General features: G+C 31.8%; 1 protein-coding gene and 1 pseudogene across 1 annotated transcript; both read right to left on the reverse strand.

Annotated features, from left to right (window-relative positions):
• Positions 1-17,073: 17,073 nt before the first annotated feature.
• Positions 17,074-17,804, reverse strand: LOC128997160 (putative nuclease HARBI1). The gene is made up of 2 exons (XM_054422750.1): positions 17,367-17,804; positions 17,074-17,190 (listed from the first exon to the last, which is right to left on the reverse strand). The coding sequence occupies exons 1-2, from the start codon at positions 17,802-17,804 to the stop codon at positions 17,074-17,076; spliced, it is 555 nt and encodes a 184-aa protein (XP_054278725.1).
• Positions 17,805-21,375: 3,571 nt separating this feature from the next.
• On the reverse strand, positions 21,376-22,381 carry LOC128997169 (uncharacterized; annotated as a pseudogene).
• Positions 22,382-22,712: the final 331 nt, after the last annotated feature.

Here is a 22,712-nt window from a genome sequence, read left to right on the forward strand (position 1 = left end):
TGAAAACACACCGAAAAACAAATAACACACGAACGGTACGAAAAAAACATTTATAAACATGGCCAATACATTAAAAACGCAACACACGGGGTCCGGCGCCGGTAGAAGACAAGTCATGACTGACGTGTGCCGTAGTCGGTAGCCCCTCCATCCTCACTTCTCTTATCAGAACCTTTTCTTTGGTCTTGTTCCAGGATGTGAATGGCGGTATTATAAATAATGTTAGACTGGAATGAGAGTTGTCCGTTTAAAATATGGTTTGGATGTACTTTAGCTGCTCGGTAAATCTCAAATTCCTCGATGGTGTCCATATATTTACTTTTATGACAAGTATGCATTACTTCTAAATTTGTTTGTATGTCGGTATAACTATGGTTTGAATCAATGATATGGTTGGCAAAAGCTGATTTGGAGTTCTTTCTAGGTAAATGTTCCTTAAGTCTAGTTGCAAAAGATCGTGATGTTTGCCCAATATAAAAACTGGGGCAATCATTACATGTTATTTTATACACTCCAGTGTTGTTTAATTTGTCCCTATTGTCAGTTTGTCTTTCTTTTAAATTACTGGACAGTTTGTTTGTGGTTTTGTAAGCAACTGTGATATTGTTTTTTGCCAATTCTTTTTTGAGAACATTATTAAGTACAATGCCATATTACAATGCCATACAATTGATTTGGTAAATAAAATATCTAACATTGAACTAAAGGGATCCTATATACTCGCTTCATTTGATGTTGTAAATTTATTTACTAACGTACCAATCGACGAAACGTTAGATATATTGAAAGATAATTTGAATACACACTCTACATTGTCTAACGAGGCTAAAAACTAACTTATAAACTTAACAAGATGTGTTTTAAAACAGAATTATTTTATGTTTGATAACAAGTATTACAAACAAAACGAGGGACTGACAATGGGATCGCCTCTTTCCAGTGTTCTGTCAGAACTGTTTTTGAATAAAATTGAAAACAAGTTTCTATTCTCCGATTTAAATCGCTATAAGAGCAAAATCATCCATTACAGCAGATACGTAGACGATACATTTATTGTATTCCAGGGCAATGAAAGGCAGATTAAGCTACTCAGCACATACTTTAATACTTTTCACAAAAACTTGACATTTACAGTTGAAATTGAGAAAAATAAGACATTAAATTTCCTAGACGTTACCATCACAAGAGCAGACAACAGGTTCGATTTTAAAATTTATCGGAAACCTACAACCACTGACCAGACAATTCATTCAACTTCACATCATCCCCATAATTATAAATTATCTGCCTACAACAGCTACGTCCATAGACTGCTTGCCATACCACTAAGCACAGAAAATTACAACAATGAAGTGGACATATTAAAACACATCGCAGTATCTAACGGATATGAGAGTGCACTGATCGACAAACTGATTAGGAAACAAAGAAACAAGAAAAAGGATAATCAGATACATACAAAAGAACCCAAAAAATATGTTAGTGCGGAATATGGCATTGTACTTAATAATGTTCTCAAAAAAGAATTGGCAAAAAACAATATCACAGTTGCTTACAAAACCACAAACAAACTGTCCAGTAATTTAAAAGAAAGACAAACTGACAATAGCGACAAATTAAACAACACTGGAGTGTATAAAATAACATGTAATGATTGCCCCAGTTTTTATATTGGGCAAACATCACGATCTTTTGCAACTAGATTTAAGGAACATTTACCTAGAAAGAACTCCAAATCAGCTTTTGCCAACCAAATCATTGATTCAAACCATAGTTATACCGACATACAAACAAATTTAGAAGTAATGCATACTTGTCATAAAAGTAAATATATGGACACCATCGAGGAATTTGAGATTTACCGAGCAGCTAAAGTACATCCAAACCATATTTTAAACGGACAACTCTCATTCCAGTCTAACATTATTTATAATACCGCCATTCACATCCTGGAACAAGACCAAAGAAAAGGTTCTGATAAGAGAAGTGAGGATGGAGGGGCTACCGACTACGGCACACGTCAGTCATGACTTGTCTTCTACCGGCGCCGGACCCCGTGTGTTGCGTTTTTAATGTATTGGCCATGTTTATAAATGTTTTTTTCGTACCGTTCGTGTGTTATTTGTTTTTCGGTGTGTTTTCAAAAATTGACGACCTTCACGTGAGGAAAATGTTTTAACTTTTTGACCTTCACCTGATGATGTGCTCCACGAGCACGAAACTGCAGTAGTGACAAACTACACGCAAGGACCATATTGACAGAGGTAAATTAAACCATTATTATTAACATTTTTATTATTTATCAAATTTCCTTCATTATCTTGAATAGATATTACAATATTTTGAATTTTATTAATATTTTTTTAAAGGAACATAGTCTATTTGATTTGGGTTTTCACTTATTTTTGAACCATATTTAATATTTGGATAAAAAGTATATAGAATTTCTGATTCTTTATGTAAATGTAAGTGATCATTATGATTTTCAAAGCTAGGTCCAACCAAATTACAATGGATTTCTAAAACATCAAAAGGTCGTAATTTAGGTAACTTAATTCCTTTAATTAAAGTGTCTGGTTCAATTATTTCATCCTTTAAACCTAATAAATCAGTTATAATAGCTGTTACTATAATTTTAACGGGTGATTTTATCACAATAAGAGGACCATCATTTTCTAATAAAAACTCATTTTCATCAAAATTATCTGCTTTATTTTTGAATTCTTTTAAGCTATTTTTAAAGTTTTCGTTTATAGTTTCTAATGTGTGATATCCTTTGTTTAAATTAAAATATTGATTTATTTCCTTTTTACCATCCTTAATAGTAAAACCATAAACATTTTTATAATCATTTGGTACATTTAATACAAAATTATCTTAATAAAATCCACAAAGACCAATACTATAATTTCCATCCAAATGAATTGGATGTTCTAATCTTAGTTCAATCTTTGAAGAATTGCCTGTAATTTTAAATAATTTCATCTTATTTAAATGGAAAAATTTTTAAAGGAAAAAAATAAGATAAAATTTGATACATAGGTCTATGATGAAAAAATCAAGAATAATCAACCAATTCGATTGTTAATAATAGGATCAAGTGGTTCTGGTAAAATAACATTACTATTAAATTTTATCTATAAAAGATTGATACCATACACAAATTTATACGTTTTTAGTAAATCATTAGAGCAGCCTGCATATATAAAATTACAACATAGATTTAAAAATATCGAAATGAACATTAACAAAAAAGTTGCAAATTTCTTTGGTTCATGTGAAGATATAATTTCATTAAATGATTGTAAACCAAATTCATTAATTGTTTTTGATGATTGTATTTTAGAAAATCAAGATAAAATAAAAGAGTATTTTGTAATGGGTAGACATAAAAACATATCATGTATTTGAGTGAAAATTTAAAAACGTACGTTTTCATGTCCCTGGCCTTTTACTTCGTAGATACTGGATTTGTAGTTTATTATTATGTGTTTTAATATTTTTTGGGACGGGGGCAACATGTTACACACATTTATTTGGTTTTAAATAGGTTCTTGGTATTTTTTTCATATTTTTAAAGTCTCGAAATTCACGACCATGACGTGTCCCTAGGGTACATTTTCCAACTTTCACGCTGTTTTTAGACTAATTATTCATGCCGAAATATATAAAGCCATATTTTTATGTCATCAATGGTTATTAAACTTACAAAAAAGGAGCATATTATAATTTTATTGTCATTGCAGACTGACTACCATGACAAAATAAGTCTGTCCCTCGATTTGGCGTCACGACCATTTGGGAAAAATTTTGAACTTTGGAGCACGACAGTGGCAAGCCTGGCGTCGATGGAGTCAGTTGGTTTTAGAGACTAGTTCGGGGTGTACGTCAGGATTGTAGTGCCGGTCATTTTGAGTTGAAAGGAGGAATTACAAGATTAATAATGGAAAGATTGTGTTTTTTGTAATTTTGGTGTGTCCATGACCGTACGTAGTCATTCGATGAAGTAGACATGGTGTTAATTTTTGTTTATAAGATATTTCAATTGCTATATTAACCTAGAAGTCCACTTTGTATCCTCGAACATGAGGTGCAGGGCTACCGCCAGAACAGAGCCAAATAACACGTAATTTCACGACCAAAGTTTCACGACCATCGCGGTTTTTTTCACGACCAATCCACCTTTATGGATTATAGTGTGTTTGGTCGTGACAATAACTTTAATATAATTGTAAATTGAACAGTTTAGTTCAATTGAAACACATAGTTTTATTATAACTAACAGTATAATTGAAGGATTATTTAGAAAGATTTAGATTATTCCAGACAATTCACGACCGTACCGCTTGTCCCTGACCATCACGTTTATGATTTCTATCATAAAAATTTCAAAAATTAAAATATCGTCATATTTCAATGTTTTATACACAAAAGAAGCACACCTCTATACAAACATAACGATTGTTCGGGTCTCAGGTAAGTTTTTTCGGAGTTATACAAACTTAAAAAGATTTTATTGGCTTTTTTATATTTTTTGAGTTTTTTTTATTTTTTTCTTGAAAGACCAAATATACCAAAAGCTCAGTGACCTTTTTATTGTATAATGGTCATTAAAGTAAATTAGTTTATAGCAAAACATAGTTATAAAAATAATATTAACTATTTTTAATATTTATTTAAAGGTCCGTTATGGTCGTGACAGGATTTTGTGTTTTTCTACTAAAGATGCTCTTTAAAAAGAAAACTACCAAAGATATTGCGTTACCATGGACATTTTATGAAACTTCAAATGTTAATGAAATAAAAAAAATAATAAAAGTTTTGAAAAAAGGGGACAAAAATTTGCAAAGTGCTTTTCCTGAAAACGTACGTTTTTAAATTTTCACTCATTTATCTTTCACAATGTTATTCAAAAGTTGACATTAAATTGATAAGGAATAATTTAAATATGTTATGTATTTTTAAGCAAAATAATCATTATATAAAACAAATTTTTGATCATTTTGTAGGTTCTGATATGTCATTTAATGAATTTAAGGATATTTGTAATGGTTGTTGGAAAGAAAATTATGGATTTTTAACTATGAGTTTGTTATTAAAAACAAATTAAGGAAAATATATGAATAAGTTTTCTAATATAAAATTTTTTTCTAAATAAATGTGGTGTATGCTTGATTCAATTGTTGATAAAATATTTGTTATAATAATATTTGCCTTATCGTTAGTGTTTATTTTTCTTATAAAATTTACAGAAAATAAAAAGTGATGTGTTTGTGTTTAATATTAGATTTACTTATTATTTTTGTTTTATTTATATTAATCATTAGTGTAGTGTTGATTGTGCTTAATAGACATAGTTCATGTTTATGTTAACATGGTTTATGTTTGTATTAACATCATTTATGTTTATGTTAACATATTTTTTCTTTTAATAAATGGATAACATAACTGTCGACAAGGCTAAGAAGTTAGATGAAATTGAAAAAAAATAATAAAAGAATTTAAAAATCAAATTAAAATTGATGAAAATTATGAACAAATTAAACAAAAAGCATATGAACCAATAACATCTGTAATTGGTAAAGTAGAAAATAAAATTGGTGAAGTTTTAAATGAAAATAAAAATTTAATGGATTTAGTACCTATTGTTAATTTCCAAATATGTCAATACCACAATCTGATGAAGAATTTATGTTACCTTCAAGTACTTCATTTAGACCAATAAGAGAACAAATTATTGAAGAAGAATCAACATTTATAGATCCAAATATTGTTTTACCTCAAACATTAAATAAAACCATTGGTCCAATAGCACAGAAATATTTACCTAGAGCAAAAGATGATAAATTTGGTTTGTATTGGGATAAACATAAAAAATCATTTATGATTGGTGATAAAATAACAGTAATTGATAATGATGATTTACTTGTTGATGGTAAAACATATACTGGCACTCATGGTTTATGGAGATTATTGGCATATAAAGACAAACCAGATGATAATTTATATAGTCAAGATGATTTAAATAATTACTCAAAAATTTTATGGGAAACAGATTCAATTTTTAAAAATAATGATCCAAGTACTAGAAAACCAAAATCAAGTAAAGGTAATAAATATATGAATTTGAATAAATTTATTTGGGATTCTAAAGGAAATATTGAAGGATCTGTTATTAGAAAATATACAGAAAATAAAATTGAATACAGATATATTGATGATTTAAACAAATTGGAAAGTATAATCAATTATATATGTGCTCAAGAAAAAGCTGGAAATAATAACTTTATCAATGAAAAAAGGGCTCTATTAAGGATTTTATTTCAACCAAATTAGATGAATTGATTGAAAAACCAGATGGTATAAAATATTTAAAAAGAATTTGACCAACAATAACATCACCTATTATAGGTTCAGGATTATTAAATGATTTTATAAATAATTTACCATTTGAATTGCATGTACCTGGTTTTCAATATCTAGGACCTGGAACTAAACTACTAAAAAGATTAAAAAGAGGTGATCCTGGAATAAATGATTTAGATAAAGCTGCTAAAGAACATGATATATTTTATAGAGATCATAAGGATACAGAATCTAGAAATGAAATTGCTGATAAAATTTTACAAGAAAAAGCTTGGAATATAGCAACATCTAGTGATCATGGTATTGGTGAAACATTAGTTGCATTACCAACATCAGGTGCTATGTGGTTGAAAAGAAAATTAGGTATGGGGTTAGAAGTTGGATTAAAATTTTAACATATATAAATGGAGAAATTAACTGTAAGTTTAACTAATTATCAAAAATCTAAAATTAAATCAGCTTTTAAGAAAAATAAAGATTTAACCTTACAGTTTGATATAAATCAATTTTCAAATGGTAATGATGTACTGTATTATTATTAACTAAAAAACAATTTAAATACCCCCGCCGCAGCAAACCTGCAGACTAAGCGAATTTCCATTGACCTGATTGGATTTACACTAAAATGCCTCCATAAAAATAGCACATTTATTTTCTATTTAAATAGAATTAGTTTAACAAGTACCTTAGGTTTGCTGCAACAGGGAGGGTAAAAAAGATTTTTTTATAAAATGATAATAGTTTAGTAAGAAATAAAAGTATTTTCAAAATCGATCAAAATATGTTCATAAACAAGCAAACTACAACAGTTGACTTATTCTCCATAAGAATAACATGGGAATTTCAAAATTACAATTTTTTTGAATTATCTCCGTAACAATTAGGCACATAATAACGCTTCAATATACTAAATTATTTGTTTTTTAAAGCTCTACAAAGTGGTTTAAAAAGAAATTGTGAAATTTTGTGTTTTTAGCGGCAAAAATGGGAAAAACCTATTTTTACCCCATAAAACCCCCCATAAACCCCTGTTCACATAGTCCAATCATGCTGGTTCGCGAACTCATTCAAGTTTATCCCGCCTTACACCTTCAAACCAAATTTTATCAAAATCGGACAAAAATTACTCAAGTTATCGTGCGGATGGACACACACATATATATATATATATATATACTAGCTGACCCGGCGAACTTCGTATCGCCTAAGTTATAGGTTTCCCCTAAGACAGACCGATGGAAAGAAAGTACCGTTACGTCTAATTTTCAAGATGATCTCGTTCGCATCGCTCAATCACGTCCTGGTTGAAGTTCATTCGCTACGCTCACTCACCTTTAGGTTGGAGCTCGTTCGCTGCGCTCACTTGCCTTCAGGTTAGCTCGTTCGCTACGCTAACTCGCCTCCAGGTTGAAGTTCGTTCGCTACGCTCACTCACCTTTGGGTTGGAGCTCGTTCGCTACGCTCACTCACCTTTAGGTTGGAGCTCGTTCGCTGCGCTCACTTGCCTTCAGGTTAGCTCGTTCGCTACGCTAACTCGCCTCCAGGTTGAAGTTCGTTCGCTACGCTCACTCACCTTTTGGTTGCAAATTAGCTGTTGTCATAAATGTAAAAGAAATAATAGTGCTGCACCCTGTTGGTAATCCTTGTAACTTTAATGCTATTGAACATCATAGAACAGAACCAACTTGTTTAATTGAAACAGCTGTTAAGATTCATTAATTCCATTTCTCATAAGGTTAACATGGGAAACTCCAGAGCCACTGGGGCGGAGCCCTTTTAAGAATTTCGAAACGGGAAATAGTTTACGTCCGATTCGCATACCTACAGAATTTACACACCAAATTTCATAACGATCGGTGAAGTCGTTCCGGAGGAGTTTGCAGACAAACACTGTGACACGAGAATTTTATATATTAGATATATATATATAAAAATTTGAACGAATGGTGTTTTTGGCCTCTGGGGACATCAAAATGAAAAAGTAAATCGGTCCCGGGCTTAGGTCTTACCATGAGACCTACGGTAATAGCTACTTCCCTATAGGGAAATTCGCTAAAAAATAGAAAAACATAAAAAATTAAATACTGGATTAAGACTTGAATTTTCTTATAATCAACTTAAACAAATAAAAGATGGTGGTTTATTAAATGAAATATTAAATGTTGCTGATTATATTCCTGGCATAAATAGTTTAACACCAAAAGTTAGAAGAGGAGCTAAAGTAGTAAAAGAAAATGTTATTCCTAAATTTAGAGACTTTATTAATTGGTTAGATCAATAATTGGAAAATGTTCAAGGATCTGGATTAGATAAAAAAACATTAAAATATATAAAGAAAAAAATTTCAAGCCATTAACATTAGCTAACTTGTAGCCGTTGGGGGGTAACTGATTAATAGTGATTGATTGGAGGTGTAAAACTAAATTAAGCGTGCTGCTTCTGCTACCAAATTAATTAATGAAAGACGTGTTGGGGACCAGAGGACGGAGATCTTTTACCCAGACCGGAAGCTTGCATAGCCAGCTTTGATTTATGCTAACACAACTAATTTACTAAAAACTATCCTTCCAAAACTTGTGACCTAGAAAATGACTGATAATGAAATGATAGACTGGTGATTGAACTACTTAAATAGGAAATGCCTAACAATTTATTGAAAGGAACTATGGAAACTTCTGGGGAAAACGTGTTGCCCTAATCATGTTGAAAATGGTCCGAGCCTGAAGGGCTTGACCAGTAAATTTCCTAATTCCTACATTTCTAATGTCGGACGACCCTTGTAGGTCTCCCCCCTTGTTGCTAACTAGCCTGACATATTAACCTAGTATATAATTTATAATTATTCTAGTAACTTAGCCATTTAATAGATTTTTCAGGGCGAGCAGCTCTTCTGTGGGAATTCTTGATAGTCGTTGGCAGTGAAGTGGGAAGAAGGTTGGGAAAGGTCGGTGGGGGAAGCCGTTCGCTTGCTCGCGGTGGGCTGACAATTTCGCCATGCAGCCCTGCCACACGAAGCGCTGACACTATAAGAAATATAGCGTGCCGCTATGCGTCACAACCACCCCCCCTTCGAGGAAAGAAAAGCCATAAAAAACAGTTTTGCTAAAGGTTGAAGAAGGGTATCATAGGTGTGTTTGTTTTTTTTTGTTTTTTTTTGTGTGAGGGAACTTTCGGATGATTTGCTTCCAGATGTGGAAGGCTGAAGGTTCAGACCAGTCCGGTTGTAATTGGCACCTCGGACACCCTGAATTTCCCGAACCAACCACGGCAGAGAGCGGGATCCACCCCCCCTGCGAAAAGAGGAAGTTTGGTGGGGACGAAAGTTCTTTTCCCTAGCCTACTAGAAAAATTAGAAAAATTATGTAATAATATCAAGTATTTTAGAGGTGTTTTTATGTGAGATATGCTTCCTGAAACTGTTAATAAATTTGAATGTGGTATAGTTAATTTAGATTCTTTTTTTTGCAATGGAACTCATTGGATATGTTATTATAAAAAAGATAAAATTAAGTATTACTTTGATTCTTATGGAAAAATTGTTAATAAACCTTTTAAGGAAACCTAGTTAAATAATTAGGAAAAGACAATATATTTTTTAATGATTCACAAATTCAAAATTATGATGATCCACCTATATGTGGTCATTTGTGTGTTTTTGTATTAAATGAGTTGAATAAAAATATAAGATTTGATAACATAATCAATAAATTAATTCTTAATAAATATGGATTCATTAGATATATTTGATCTATTTGGTAGACAGAAAAAAGATTTAATTGAAGTAAAAAATGATTATGTTAATTCAAAATTGAATTCCATTTTTAATGATATTAATAAGGATTTAAAAAATCATATTAAGAAAACTAATAATTTGGTTAATGCTATTAGTCTATCCAAAAACTATTATTAATTCTAATAGTAATAGTTATAATAATATAATAATAGTAATAATAATAGTCTAATCTAAAACTAATAAAGGTATTAATTCTAGAAGGATTGTTAATGTAAAACCAAGCATTAATGACTATGACGTTGTCATAAAATCCGAGTTAAATGAAGTTTTGAATTCTATTATTAAGGTTGGTAATGATCATTCAAAAACTAAACAGGATTTAAATGAATTGGTTAATTCATTATTTAATCTAAAAACGTATGTTGAAGATTTAGAAAAACAACTTGAAGGTAAACTTGCTGAAGTGATAAGATTAGTAACTACTGGATTAGCACAAGTAGCAAGTTTTACATTAGAAGATAAACTTAATACAGAAAACCAAGAAGATGAATAATTTTTACTATATATATGGAGTTTATTTACTGTCTTAAATGTAAACAAAAAACCAATTCTAAAGACATTCAAGAAATAAAATTAAAAAATAAAAATATGATTAAAGCAAAATGTTGTATATGTAAGTCAAAGAAAAGTTGTTTTGCAAAAATTTCTTCCTAATAAATGGCGAACTATAACTCATTTGATCTTTTTATTATCAGAAACCAATTTATGTTGACCAATGAAGATTGGGATATTATTTCAGAAAAATATGAATTGAATGAAGATATGATCAGATTGTTTCAAAATAGACTAAATTGGGAAAAAATTGCACAATATCAAACATTAAGTATAAAATTTATTGATGAGTTTATTAATTATCAACTTAATGCTTATATTAATTTGGTTTGTAAGTATCAAAATTTAGATGAAGATTTTATTGATAAATATAAAAATGATTTGGATTGGGAAATAGTGTTACAATATCAAAATATATCAGCGAAATTCATCATGGATCATGCACTGAATATTGAACAGTTTAAAGAAAAAATGGATTATGACGAGATTGATTAAATTATTCCAAAAAGATTTATAAAACTATTCTTTATTACAAAAGTTTTACTGGTTTTAAAAAACTTTGAGTTGATGAATTTTTTTCCTTAATAAATGGCTAATTCTTATGAAATTGAAAGAGCTGAATATAAAAATGTTTATCCATTATCTAAACTACATTTAAATGAACCTAACAAGAAAACTGAATTTAATATTGATTTTGGTGATGGATTTTGTTCATCTAAGTTTCAATTTTATATTTCAGGATCATTAAAAAAATCTGATGATAAAGACTATGGTGGTACAGATAATGTAAAGTTAATTAATAATTTTGTACCATTCTTATTTTCAAAAATTGAAATTAGAAAACATAATAAATTAATTGAGGAAATCGAATACCCTGGACAATTAAGTACAATAAAAGGTACTGTTACTTATTCAAAAACAGAAGCAGTATCTAACATTTGTAACGGATTTCAATCAGATTTCAAAAAAAACATTTGAAGCTGTGGGTAATCTATCACATTTTGGATTAGGTTTCTTTGAAAATGTTAATGTTCCAATTTACAAATGAGGATTCAATATATGTTTTGTTAGATCTGAAGATAATGATGCCATTTTTAGATGGAAAACTAAAAAAGTTGATGGAACTTTTGATGATACTACATTACCAAGTGTTGGAAAAGTAATTATTGATGACTTTTTCATTAGAGTTCCAATAATTGAGTATAAAACTACAAGTAAAATTCAATATATTAATGAAATAACTAAAAAAGAAAAAATACTATTTCATTTTAATCATTGGCAATGTATTGAACAAAAGACAATAACTGGAAAAACAGTTAGTTTTGATACAACAAATATTTATCGAAACATCTATAATCCAAAATTTATAATAGGCCTAATTGGTTTTCAAAAAGGTAGAACTAATGATCAATTATATGACACTTCAAAATTTGATAGTATGTACATTAAAAATATTAGAGTAAAATTAAATGGTCACTATTATCCTGATGAATTAATGAATCTAGATATAAATAATGAAAAATTTAGAATTGTATATCAAATGTATCAAGATTATAAAAAGGTTTATTATAACAACAGTGAAATGTATTATGATCCAACAGAATTCATTGAAAATAGACCATTGTATGTGATTGATACTACAAAAACTACTGTAAATATTTCAGGATCGAAAATGATATAATAATAAATATGGATTTTGATTATGATATAACTGTTGCTAGTAAAACTAATTGCTATGTAGTTGTTGTATCTGAAAAACTATTAGAGTATAATGTGATTAAAAATGATATTACAAATACTAAAATAAAATAAAATTATTATAGAATCATCATTTATCAACTACTAATTTTTTTTTTTCAAAGTATTATTATATTTTATGAATAAACAGACTAATATTAATAATTTAAAATTTGTTTCATTAAAAATATTAATAAATAAAAATTTTTGATTTTCAAGGTCACAGGATGTGAATATTTTTGGTTTCATTACTTAATAAATTTGTAATTATCATATAGATATACCATACCAAATTTCATGTAAATATCTTAAAAAACAAAAAAGTTATTAAGGTTTTTAGTTTAAGGGTAGTTCACCCTAAATTGGAAAATTTTACTAAAAACATTGATTTTAAATATAATTTTTCATAATTTTTAAGTTTCAGAATTATCTGATCATTTTTAAATTTTTTATAAATAAAATACAAAATAAGGGATGAAACCACCCTTAAGATAAGTCAAAAACATTCTTTAATATTCAATGAGGGTATTTTTCAAATTTGGTTTAGATTGGTTTAAAAACACTCAAGTTATAACATACAATATATTTCAAATAATTTCATTCGATATTAACAATCGAATAGTAAGTTGAAACATTCGATATTAACATTTGAATTACTGAATAGGAATTTGGTAGGAAAAATAACTCACATAAACATAAACAAATTTTCACAATTTTCATAGTTAATCTTCTTTATACTCAATCTTCAATTAATAAATAATAAACTTTTACCATCAATAAGCTCTTATTTTAAGTATTTCTTCATAAAACAAAACTAGTGTACCTGTTGCTCGAATTCGAGCAATTTCGAAGCATTACAGGCGACTCAAAGCTTATGGAAATACTCACGATCTACACAACAGTTAGATATAATCAAAATCTTTTGTAAATACAGTATCTTATCTTTTTTCAAAAATCTTATCTTGTTTTTTTTGTGTTTTCTACAAATTTTTCCCTCTCATAGCCGCATTAGGTTGTCTATGACAACGATTATAAATGAAAAAAAATTATTTCTATTTCTTCTACTTGGTTGTGTTCTATGACTTTTTCTATGATTCCATTGTTTGCAAATCGATTATTTCAATGATTGCTCAAGAAATGTATAACAGTGTTAATTCAGTTTTATTTTTGGCCCATATCAAATTGTCCAGGATTTCTCGCTCTTTTCGATTGTAATAATTACACCAACCCAAGTTTCGTCTACAGATGCAATATGCCAACGAATATCACCTACGTACAATCTCCAAGAAGTGGTAAAAAAGGCAGAAACCAACCCATACAATAGATATAAGTTAACTCCAAAAGAAATAATTTTAAGAATTACTGTGATATTAGGATTTTCCACTGATTTGGGAATAGAACATTATATTGCAAAACATGACACGATGCAGAAGAAAATCCAATTTATCAATCAGAAAAACCCATTGCAAATACTGTACTTCATTTTGACAACTTCAATAAATCACAATTTAAATATTAACAGCTGTTGCATTAACATGTTGGGTGCTGATGACGGGAATTCCCGCCATTGCTTAACATTGAAATAAATGCAATTTTCATGTTCAAACATGTCAAAGGCACTTTAAGTGTTAAAAGGTAGTGTAGAATTATGCATATGGTCGTAATGTAAACACATCTGAAGAGGCAACCTTAAAGGCTTCTGGGGCAGAGCCCCAAGGGAATTTACCTCTTTCCTCTTTTGATGGCTCATCTACAGACCAAGACCTTTCTTTAGAGACCCCTACCAAGTTTCTACGCCCAGTCGTTCTCTCAAATTAGCTGTGACAAAAACCCCGTTTCCCTCCATAAGAATAACATGGGATGGGAATTTAAAGGCCACAGGGGCAGAGCCCCAAGGGAATTCACCATGTTTCTCTTTTGATGGCTCATCTACAGACCAAGACCTTTCTTTAGACACCTCTACCGAGTTTCTACGCCCAGCCGTTCTCTCAAAATAGCTGTGACAAAGAAAAACAGTTTCAAATTAATATATAGATGAGAATATATGTAGAAAATCAACCACACCCAAATTAGCTGATGTAATGACTTGGCACTTTTTTTGTTAAATCGGCTAGTTTCATTCAGTAACTATTTAGCATAAGATTTTAAGCATTGGTTATACATTTTAAGCATTAATTATAAAATGGCCGTATGCATAAAAAAGAGCATTTGCTCAAAAGGAAAAGGTAGAAGTAAAAGCAAATGCTTCGAGTAAAAGGTAGAAGCAAAAGGTTTTCCTTCACATAATATGCATAATGATTTGCTTTTACTAGCGAGTAAATCCTTCAAATCACAAGTAAATTATCAACTTGTTCTCTTGGTCTTTGCCTAGTTTTGTGCACTGATTTAACCATGTAGCAGCTGATTCATCTAACAGTAACAGATGATCAGTTGTTTTTCTCAACTCACAACAATAAAACACAGATTTCCTGTAAACAAAGGGATTATAAGTACCTTACTTGCCATTACTTTGCTTGTTAATTGTGGTAAATAAAGTCATGATTTCATCAAGTGAAGACGATCCGGATGACGTGCTGCCTGTAGATTATAACAGTGAGTTATCGTTTTTGGTGAATGAATTACATTTGTACCCCGAAATACTGGAAAAGTCCCAACTTCCAAAAATGAAGAAGCTCAAGGAAGAATCCATTAATAAAGTGGTTTTGAAGTACAAATCCACGTTTGGAAAGGACATTGATGCAAAAGGAATGATGAAGAAAATAAACAACATGAAAACACGTTTAAAAAAGAAAACTGACGCTAATATGACTGGAAATAAAAAGATTGTGACCTTAGAATGGGAGAAGAAAATGCTGCAGCTCTTGAAGTGTGATTCAAATCCTACTATTACGCGAATTCCAGGTACGTCTAGTACACAATACACATTTATATCCAAACATATAACAACCAACTTCATACATTATTAACAAAATTAACTTTATTTTATAATATACTAAAACATTTAAGAAATTTATTTGACCGATCAATGAATTGTGTTGTGACAACCTATCAATTTTTTTAAATTTGCTTATATAGGTAATCCAAAACTTAGAACTTTTGTAAAAATAGCTTAAATATAAGGTTATTAAAAATTGACGCCTACTAATGTTAAAATGATTTGCATAGGGGCCATGCGGTTTGGTGTGAAAAAGCCTAGTGAAGGTCAAAGTAGTCAAGGTGAATACGATACAAGTGGTACTGCAACCACTTCTAATGGATCTGATGAGTCGACAAATACATCCATGCAAATTGTACCACCTCGCAAAAAGACCCCGCTGGATAAGTATGAAACTGAGACCACCCAGAACTTGTCACAAAGGGAGCTTCAACGGTTAGTGCTGTTACAGCAACTTAAAACCGCTGAGGTTCAACAACAGTATTTTAAAGAAAAGCTCAAAAATTTGGAAACAAAGAAGTGTAATTGTAAACATGATACGATAACAGTTACAGGGAACAAAAGTTACTACAACTTGTAGGTAAATCTGTAAATACAGCATTCTGTTTCTGTTTCTTTATTATGTATCAATAAAAAGTGTTTATTACAGCAGCCAGTTCATCTCTCTTTCTTTGACCAGCACGTCGAATTGCAAGTACTCCTAAGTTATTTTCATTTAACATGTCATTTATATGCTCTTCAGCATCTTCTTCTGCATGTTCGTTGAAGTCTTGGTCATTCAAGTGTTTTGCTATGTTGTGAAGTACAACGCAAGCAACGATAATTTTTTAAATACAGGGAGCGGCAGAAATATCTGACGGTTTTCAAGCGAGTACCGTCCGGCAGCCAAGTGGAGGAGGGTGGTGGGGAGCGGCTCATTCTCAAGGCCAAGTGAGACAATTTTAGTCGCCATAGAGCAGTGGACCGGTATACATCGCTCGTTTGTAGTTGAGGCGTATTTTAAAAATGGCGATTTTGTTGTTGATAGCAACGTAAGTTTCGTAGGTATTTTAATGTGGCTCGTGGGGAACCTATCCCATCCCGAAACACCATCAAATTGTGGGTGGATACCTTTAGATCCACAGGATCAACTGCAAAACGTAGGCCTACAGGCCGTCCAAGGTCAGTGAGGACGCCGGAGAACGTGGAGCGAGTGCGACAAACTGTGCTAACGAGCCCGCATCGCCCGGCGCGTGGACAAGCTGCTGCTCATGTCATGTCTGAGCGCTCTACTCGACGAATTTTGCTCTCAGACCTTCACTTTCGCCCATATAAAATAGCAATCGTCCAACAACTTCAGCAAAATTTGTCGAATAGAGCGCTCAGACATGCCATGAGCAGCAGCTTGTCCACGCGCCGGGCGATGCAGGCTCGTTAGCACAGTTTGTCGCACTCGCTCCACGTTCTCCGGCGTCCTCACTGACCTTGGACGGCCTGTAGGCCTACGTTTTGCAGTTGATCCTGTGGATCTAAAGGTATCCACCCACAATTTGATGGTGTTTCGGGATGGGATAGGTTCCCCACGAGCCACATTAAAATACCTACGAAACTTACGTTGCTATCAACAACAAAATCGCCATTTTTAAAATACGCCTCAACGACAAACGCGCGATGTATACCGGTCCACTGCTCTATGGCGACTAAAATTGTCTCACTTGGCCTTGAGAATGAGCCGCTCCCCACCACCCTCCTCCACTTGGCTGCCGGACGGTACTCGCTTGAAAACCGTCAGATATTTCTGCCGCTCCCTGTATTTTCCAATTTCACCCTACATACATATTTCAAAATTGGGAACCGGCGCTTCAGTTGCCCGAAACAGCATTCTATTATCACGCGTTCTTTTGTTAGGAGTCTGTTAAAGTTCCTTTGTTCTGCACCATCAGGATCATTGTACGGTGTCATTAGCCATGGCTCGATTCCATAGCCATCATCAGCTAACATTACCGCATTTCGAGTGTTGGATAGAACTTGTTTAACAGTGGAGTTTTTCCAGATACGAGCGTCATGCACTGATCCAGGCCAACTTACGTCTATGCTAGTAAACATTTCTCTAGCATTGCATGTACCTTGCACATTAAGCGAAGCTTTACCTTTCCTGTTTATATATTCGTCACCATGAATTCTAGGTTTCTCAATACAAACATGGGTACAGTCGACCACACCAATAGCAGTAGGAAAACTGTGCTTACTCTGCCACAAAGCCTTTGCTTCTGCTATTTCTTGTTCGGTTGTTGGAAATTTTATCCAAGAACCAGCTTGGGCAACAACACTATCCACAACACTCGATACTACTGGTGACACCGTGCTTTGATCTACACCTAGCTCCTCACCGACACCTTTTTGGAATCCTGGATCAGCCAGATATCTTAGACATATTTTCATTTTATGTACTGGGGTAAGCGCACCACCCCGAGATTCAACTGACTCTCCCAAAAAATTATTTGCTAGCCAATGTACGTTATTTTCTTCAAAACGAAACAAACTTTTAAAGTCCTTTGTTAGTGTATTCGAACGAGGTTTATAAACCTTTACTTCCCGCACATTCACCAAATCTGCCATGACTTACAATAAAAATAACCGTTTATAAGTTAAGCAAAAATGTTGTCATTGAGAAAAAATCTGCTGGTTTGATTACTTTAACTAATTAATTGTTTGAACACATGTGTGAATATTTACATAATCACATATGTTATATCAATTAATCAGAAAGACCAAGGCAGGCAAAAAGTTATAACATCAAGTTTTATACAGTTGGTCCAAAATAAAGTGTCTGCGCGCACGGCAAATACATCTGATTGATGGGTTAAGGAGGAGAGAGTAGGGGGGGGGGGTAGTTTTCTAAAAACATTAGTCAAAAACAAATATTTATAAATGTAATAATCAGATGGAAGGACAGTCCATCATTGATTTCAGCTCTTAAAATTAACCAGAGGTACAGTACCTTTTATAATTTTTGCTTGCATGCAATCAACTGTCAAAACAATAAATTACTTATGTTTTTCCTTAGTTAGTACTCAGAACTCGTTCATGTACGCAGAAACATATAGAAGAACAGCTCATGATGTACCTTTAGTTAAGGGATAAGTCTACGACTGAGTAGATGCATCAGATTTGAAGGATTTGCTTTTCAGTACAAGTAAAAGGTTGACTTTATGCATACTCATTTACTACTGTTCGGAGTAAATGATCTGAATCACTGTTCATTTACTTCTTACTCCAAGTAAAAGGTTTTGCTCTAGTTTTTATTCATATCTTGTGAAGGTTTTGCTCTAAATTTCACAAGTAAAAGGTTTTACTTCTTTTTATGCATACGGCCCAATACTTTTCGATTAGTTTAAATAAATCAAAATAATTATTTTAATCCACACTGCATTTAATTAACATTCAATTAGTTATTATTTTAGTCACTTATTTTCATAAAAAGATCGACCAAACAAATTAGGCCATAGACTAATATTCCTTCAATAAGATTATATTTACAACGCAATTTATTTTTATTCATCTTTACATTATCTTTAATCATACAGAAAAGTATAATATATGAAATAGCATTAATTTTTAACAAGCTTTTCATTGGTGACATTTATTTTCAATTTAAATCAATACTTATCTTTTTATCTTAAGATTATCATTTTTGATAACATTTCTTTTATTTTATGTATAAGTTTAAAATTATTTAAAATGAAATATGGACTTGTAATACATCAAATATCATTAGAATTTTCTGAGAAATTCAATACTTTTAATAGATTTTGAATAACTCAAATAGGAAAAATATTATTTACAAAAAACAATAATTTAAATAAAATATTTAGAAAATTTGAATACAAAATTTTAGAATTTTACTTGTTTTAAAAAAATTTTGTTTTGTAGTCAATTTTATGGAAAATATAAACATATTCATGAAAATTTCATCAAAATTGTATACTTTTTCTAGAAAAATATGAACATTTTAGAAATTGGCCTAAAGCCGCGTTTACACTGGAGTTAATAACATAAAGTTAATTAACTTTTGTTATTAACCGGCAGTTATTAACAAAAGTTAATAGCAGAAAGTTGTTAACAAATTATTTTGTACTTCAGTTTTTGTTAAAAACATTTATGTTAGAAACATTAAGTCACTCCGCCAGGTTATTGAAAATCAACATAGACAAAACACAGCTCATTAACTTCCGTATATCAAATCATTCAAACCGATCAAACATGGGGTTTAGTCTCCTTCTGGACGAATCTGAGGTCCACCCTACACCAAATGTCAAGTTCCTTGTATTGATCTTAGACGAGAATCTTAGATTTCATGACCATATCAAATACATTTAAAAAAACTCAGTTCTAGTATTTTCGTTCTGCGTAACCTCAGGAACAATGAGAATCTGGAGATATTGTTGACGGCATACTATGGGCTAATTTATCCTCACTTAGCATACGCCGTTCCTATTTGGGGTTGCGAGTGCCAGCAGACTAAATTGTTGTTTAAACTTTTTCTCTAAAAAGGCGCAAATCATGCCGTAAATATTTTTTTTCAATTCATAAACTTTGACATTCCTATCTATTTACATTCTTGAATCTTTAAAGTTTGAGAGACAAAAATTTTCTAAATTTGACTTTTCTGTAAAAACCAATACACATTGCGCAATTCACATACATTACCAATTCCTAAACATTCAACAACATTTTTCAAGAAGCACTTACTGTGCAATGGCCTAACACTTTTTAATTCACTTCCACTTCCTCTTAAACTTGAACCAAACCTGTTAAAATTCATAAAACAATTAAAATCTTTGTTGATAAAGTTTACCTGTTACAGCGTCCAAGAATTTGTAAATAAAATCAGCTCGATGAATAGTGATCTAGCCTAGATATGTATATAAAACTGTATAACTTTAAGTACTGTATAAGACCTCTGTAAATAGTTCTTAAGTATATATAAGCTAACTTTTATTTAATGATGACTTAGCCAATACAAATTGTACAACATTTTGTTAATTCTGGCTTATAAATGATTTGATTTGATTTGATTCCACGTGTTTCGTCTGCTGCAGTTGGTACTGAGGGCCGACTAGCGCGCTCTCTGTAGGACGATGCTGGGCACGGGGGTTGCGGGGAAAAGAGAGGGACCTGTTATTAACAAAAGTTAACGCGCTAAAAGAGACCATTAACTTTTGTTATTAACATTTGTTAAAAACATAACACGTTTCTTTTGATCTTTACCGACTCTTGATGGATAACATAAATCTTGTTAATAACAAGGAATTTTCTGTTAAAAACACGAGTTATTAACTTTTGTTAAGATAATTTTTTGGGCGATTCTGTTATGTTAATAACTTTTTGTTAAAAACACGTGTTATTAACTCCGGTGTAAACGCGGCTTAAAAGAGGCAACAATTTTACATATTAGTATTGAAAAACAACAAATTTCATTTAATTATTGAAGTCTTCCTTTTTTGGTTTAGGGTCGGCATATTACTATCTACTACCGTACTATAATATCAATCTGGTAAACAACTGGTACTATCAACAACACTGTTTCTCAGTCATATCTGAATTGAATATTGAACGCATTAAGGTGGACGTTGAACAAAAAAATGCCATAAATCCTCCAGTACATTTAACCTCATGAAATGTTTGCTAGGCTTATTTAATGTTAAAACTATAATTATATGTAAGAGTTGAATTCTGTTCATTGAGTTTCATTTGAGACCATAAATGATATAGTAAAACCTCTTTTTTTTAGGTGAAAGGAAGAAACATTTATAGGCATTATGATATGTTAAAGAATAAAGATTGTTTGCCTTGAATGAGTAGGCTTTATTTAACACAATTCAAGTAATGGAATTCATAAGTAAGAGTTAAATCTAGAGAATGAAATAATGATTACAAACATTAAACATAAACAAATAAAATAACAATGTCCAACAACAGCTGGGAATATTTTCTATCACATTCTTCCCCGCTAATATAATTTAAAGTCTTTAAGGTGAGAAGGTAGTTTCTTCTGTCTTGAGCTTCGTCTCTGTGATTGGGTTTCATCAGTCCTTAAGGTTTGTAGAGGCTCTTGAGTTGCAGATTCTTCTATCACCTCTGCATCGGGATGAGACACATCCTGGGTGTCGTCTTCTAAGTTTACATCGCTATTAAGTTCCATTGTGTGGTTCTCCGGTGTTGATCCATCATCAAAATCTGTTCTCTCAGCTTGTTTTCCACAAGGAGCTAAGTTGCGTGTAGACACTGTTCTTTCACGCCCATCTGGCAATCGTACATGAGCGTAATCAGAGTTTCCTTCCAGCAACGTCACCTCCTGCACTATTGGTTCATACTTAGAGTTTCTGATAGGACGTCTCATCAACACTTTTCCAGGAGTCATCAACCAGGTTGGTGTGGAAACACCATTTTGTGATCTTCTGGGATGTCCAAACATTCGTTCATGTGGCGTACAATTCGTGGCAGTACAAAGCAAGGATCGGATAGAGTGAAGAGCTTCATCCAGAACTAATTCCCACTTTGTCACGTCAAGTTGATAGTTCTTAAGGGCAAGTTCTACTGTTCTCCAGATTATACCATTATACCTCTCAACCTGGCCATTACACTGAGGGTTGTAAGCAGTAGTCCGACTAGAAGCAATGTCGTTTAAAGCGAGAAACTCCTTTAGTTCTTTTGAAAGAAAAGAAGATCCCTGATCGGAGTGAATGTAGCTAGGAGTACCAAACAATGAAAATAACTGTTTCAGTTTGCAAATAACAGTTGAAGAGGACATATCAGGACAGGGGTACGCAAATGGAAATCGTGAGTAGGTACTCATCAATGATTGTTAGCATATACCGATTTCTTGTAGAAGAGGGAAGAGGACCCTTAAAATCCAGGCTAAGACGTTCGAACGGTGATGTTGCTTTTATTAATTTTCCATCATGTTTGAAGAATCTTGGTTTTACTTCAGAACATACCTTACAGGAAGCAGTCATTCTTCTTACCTCATCAAGGGAGTATGGTAAATTTTTGCTTCTTATCCAATGATACATACGATTTTCACCAGGATGACACATTCTTTCATGATATTGATGAAGTCTGTTCATTTTGTCGCTCATCGAGCACACTCGTGATAGAGAATCAGCAGCTACATTCAGTTTACCAGGTCTATAAACAATATAATAATAATAATAATGAAACGTCTTTTATTTAAAGCGGTTTTCAGTAACAATACTGTTTTTCAAAACTACTCAAGTCAATACATACAAAAGAAATATTACAATAACAATAAATGACTTATTAACTAACAATACCTTAACTTATATT

Source organism: Macrosteles quadrilineatus, unplaced genomic scaffold (genome assembly GCF_028750875.1).
Source record: "Macrosteles quadrilineatus isolate MER2022 unplaced genomic scaffold, UCM_ALF_1.0 Scaffold_1__1_contigs__length_201487025, whole genome shotgun sequence".
Taxonomy (NCBI): domain Eukaryota; kingdom Metazoa; phylum Arthropoda; class Insecta; order Hemiptera; family Cicadellidae; genus Macrosteles; species Macrosteles quadrilineatus.